Source organism: Aplysia californica, unplaced genomic scaffold (genome assembly GCF_000002075.1).
Source record: "Aplysia californica isolate F4 #8 unplaced genomic scaffold, AplCal3.0 scaffold00345, whole genome shotgun sequence".
Taxonomy (NCBI): domain Eukaryota; kingdom Metazoa; phylum Mollusca; class Gastropoda; order Aplysiida; family Aplysiidae; genus Aplysia; species Aplysia californica.
In genome coordinates this window covers 241,052-244,674 of record NW_004797615.1, presented here as the reverse complement: position 1 = coordinate 244,674, position 3,623 = coordinate 241,052, and the positions used below count along the sequence as shown (strand labels likewise).

Genomic DNA, 3,623 nt, shown 5'->3' with positions numbered 1-3,623 from the left:
AGACAATGCAAAGATACAAAAATGAAGTATAATATTCCTTACTGCAAGTTAAGGATGTGAAGCACCTACCCGTAGTGAATAAGATGGAGGAAAAAAGATTACAGCTTTCGAAATGAAATGCTATTGAAGAACTTCAATAATATCGTGGAGACAGAAAATAAAGAAAGAAGAAATTAATACTAAGAATAGGGTGGTTTTTTAAGCCAGCACCTTCCAGAATGAAATTGAAGTGAAATACTTTGGGCTTATCAGATGCCGTGATTCACTCCAGAAACATATTCTGAAAGTAAAGGTAGACGGAAACAGAGGAAGGGAGAGACCCCCCATAGAAGAACAGAAGATGACAACTAGACATAGAAACCTGGCTTGGAACCAGAACAACCCAGGCACGCAAAATGGCAAGAAGGCTGTCTTATTTCAGACAAGAGCTAAAAACACCAAGAAGATCATTTTTATATGTTTGTGGAGGGGGGGGGGGGTTGGGGGATTGTTTGGTTGAGGTGGTTGGTTTGTTGTTTTTTGTGGTTTGTTTTGTTTACTGCTCTTTCAAATGACAGAGTAGACTAGCGTCTGTGGCGTAGCGGTTACGAAGAACACGTGAGTTCGATTCCCGAATGGGGAGAATTTTCATCTAGTAGCTCCGTCTTTCTGCTTGGACGTTGTGTCCCTCTCATCCTGTGCTGCCCATGACAGGCAGGGTTGAAGCTTCACGCCTCCTACATGTTATTAATAGTGTCGACGGGGGGTTTGACGTACACAATAACGATTACAATTATTATAAAGGACAGACTTCCTGAACGTGATCAGTATCCCGTGCTTGTGGTGGTCGAGGTCAATGTGGAGCACTTGGAGGACGAGTGGTCAGTGTGTCCGGACAGCTGTCCTGTGTCCATACTGGCACAGCCCAGCATGGTGGCCAGCTCCTGGCGGAAGCGGCGTCCAGAGAGACAGTAGAGGAGGAAGTTGGTGGACGCGTAGATCACGATCCCTGTCTTGGAGCACGAGTACGCCGTGGATACGTGATTCATGTTGGCCTGGGGTAGGGATGTTTACAAATAAGCGATTTCTTCTTCTTCTTCTTCTTCTTCTTCTTCTTCTTCTTCTTCTTCTTCTTCTTTTTCTTCTTATTATTCTTCTTCTTCTTTTTCTTCTTATTATTCTTCTTCTTCTTTTTCTTCTTCTTTTTCTTCTTCTTCTTCTTCACGAGAATACAAGTTCGAGTGTTTGAGGGTTCGAGGCTCAGCTCAGTCCGATGGTGAGTCCTTAGGAAGTAGGAAAGGTATTTTATATTAATTTTTCCTTTTTGCCCGGCCCTTCTGAGATGGACGTTAAATTGGGAGGTCGGGTCTCTTAAATGAAAAACTTAACAAGGTTGCAAAGGGCGTCAAATCTACAGACAATTCCACGCATGTATTGTGTCATGCACGCCTTACGCTCATCCACGGACTGGTGTCTGTGACGTATGATTAAGCGTCTTGTTGTCGTACTCAGGAGATCCGGGTTCGATGCCCGAATGGGGAAAAATTTGTATCGACCATCTCAGTTGTTTTACTGGGATGCTGTTTCTCTCTCAGCCTGGGCTGGCCCTAACAGGCAGGGTCAGAAGCCTGTCTCCTTAATGATTAATTTGAACTGAGTTGGTGAGGGCGTAAAAACGCAACAATGGAAAAGATGACTTACCCATGGCGGTCGCTGCATGTAGAAACACTGGACCACACAATGCAGGCCGTTGAAGAACAGGTACGTGAAGGTAACGGTGAGGAGCAGCCGTGTGATCTGGTTCTCGGACTGCTTGCTCTTCTGCGCCGCCGCAGCTGTCTTCTTGGCCGCCATTTTCTTGTTGGATCGCGTCAGCTGGAGGTTATATTATTGTCATTTTTAATTAATGTAGCTTTTTGGCGCCCCTATCGACACAATTTAGATTTTTTGTGGTGGGATTACGACCGCTTTGTCTGCCAATGTCAACATCACAGCAGGAAGACCGATGTACTCAATAAAACAATTTCTGTCACCTCGAGAATCGAACTTGATCTTCTGTGAGCAGCAGCAAAGCGCCCTGGCTGCTACACCATAGCGGCGGTTTATATTGTCACAGTTATAACATATGTCTGTATAGTTTACACGTTTTCTTTCCATGCCCCAATAAGAATTGGAACTCCTTCCCATAAGAAAATTACTGTTTTACGTCATCCCCACTTCTGTTCATGATAAATGAATGCTTAAAGAAACACAAATCAAAAGCAAGACAAATTAATAAGCTTTAAAATGCTACCACCAATAACTTCGAGCGCCCCAAACTGGTGAGCACCTGATTACACCGTGTCGTGACAGATCACTACCTCAGAATTATAAAGTTCTATCTGGTCAGTACCCAGTTTTGAGAAATTTGACGTTACAAAAGTTTGCGTTACACACTACATGTCAAACGTTTTCGAAAAATTCTTTGAATATCTAGATAAGGACTCCGAATAATCTTACTATTATGATAGAGCAGATAGTACATTTGGTTTCTGACCTCATGGTCTCCGTAACTCAAAACGGCCAAAAATGTCAGACAAAACTCTGTATGTAATTCTAAGGTAGCGGCATTGAAAAGAGTAGCTAGCCAGTTGCTTACCTTCCAGATGATCATAATGTTGAGAGAGAACACGGTGACCCATGGTACAACCGTCAGGATGATACAGTGAATCCAGAACTCGTAGAACTGACCACTAGAACCTTTCTGGAAGTCCGTTTCCCTGAACGCCGGGCCAGTCTCGTTCTCAGCTCTGTCCATCACAGGGCTACGGAAGAGAAATACAGTTGTTGGATGAACACTGTTGGTCTTTGATGGGAAATTATGACAATTATATCGGTCGGTTGCTGTTATTCTTTTAGTTTTGGCAGCCTCTTCAAGCTTATGTTGTTGTTTTATAAAGTAATAAATGAATAAATTTTAAAATGAATGAATAAAACTCACGTCCCAAAACCAAAAAATAGAATAAAATAATGATGATGATGATGATGATGATGATGATGATGATGATAATAATAATAATAATAATAATAATAATAATAATGAGTAGTACGTGTAAATGTGAATGTTTTACGCGTCCATTGACACAATTTAGATCAATTAGGAAGCGTGTTGCTTTGACCCTGCTTGCCTGAGCCAAACTGGACTGAGTGAGATAATATTCCTGCAGATGGTCAGGGACCATCTATCGAAACAAACTTCCCTGCTCGGTGATCGAATGAACGTTTCATAAGCGAATCCATTTATCCACATCTGACGGTTTTGTGTCTTGACTACAGACTTTGACCTGTAGACAAAACACCAGGTCGGAGAGAAAACGATTCCAAGATTCCTAGAGGGACGATCTAGTCACCTTGGAATTTAAATCCAGAAATTATGCTGTTTGATTAGTGCAGGTGGTTAGAGGGTGTCACAGATAGGTCCCACTTCTTTATTTTCCCTCTGTTGTTCTTGTCTGTTTGTCTTATTTTTTTCACCACCAAATTGACCAATATTGCGCGCGTGCGTGCGTGCGTGCGTGCGTGTGTGTATGTGTGTGTGTATGTATGTGTGTGTGTATGTGTGTATGTATGTGTGTGTGGGGGGGGGTGTGTGTGTGTGTGTGTGT

The 3,623-nt window shown here is 42.6% G+C and overlaps 1 protein-coding gene across 1 annotated transcript in view; it reads right to left on the bottom strand.

Moving 5' to 3' along the window:
• Nucleotides 1–803: 803 nt before the first annotated feature.
• Nucleotides 804–3,623, bottom strand: part of LOC101853952 (FMRFamide receptor) — a 5,987-nt gene continuing 3,167 nt past the window's right edge. The window contains exons 4-6 of the mRNA XM_013085105.2: nucleotides 2,618–2,783; nucleotides 1,681–1,854; nucleotides 804–1,034 (exon numbers count right to left, since the gene is read on the bottom strand). Of these exons, the coding sequence (XP_012940559.1) occupies nucleotides 804–1,034; nucleotides 1,681–1,854; nucleotides 2,618–2,783 (571 nt within the window). The remainder of the gene's footprint in view (nucleotides 1,035–1,680; nucleotides 1,855–2,617; nucleotides 2,784–3,623) is intronic.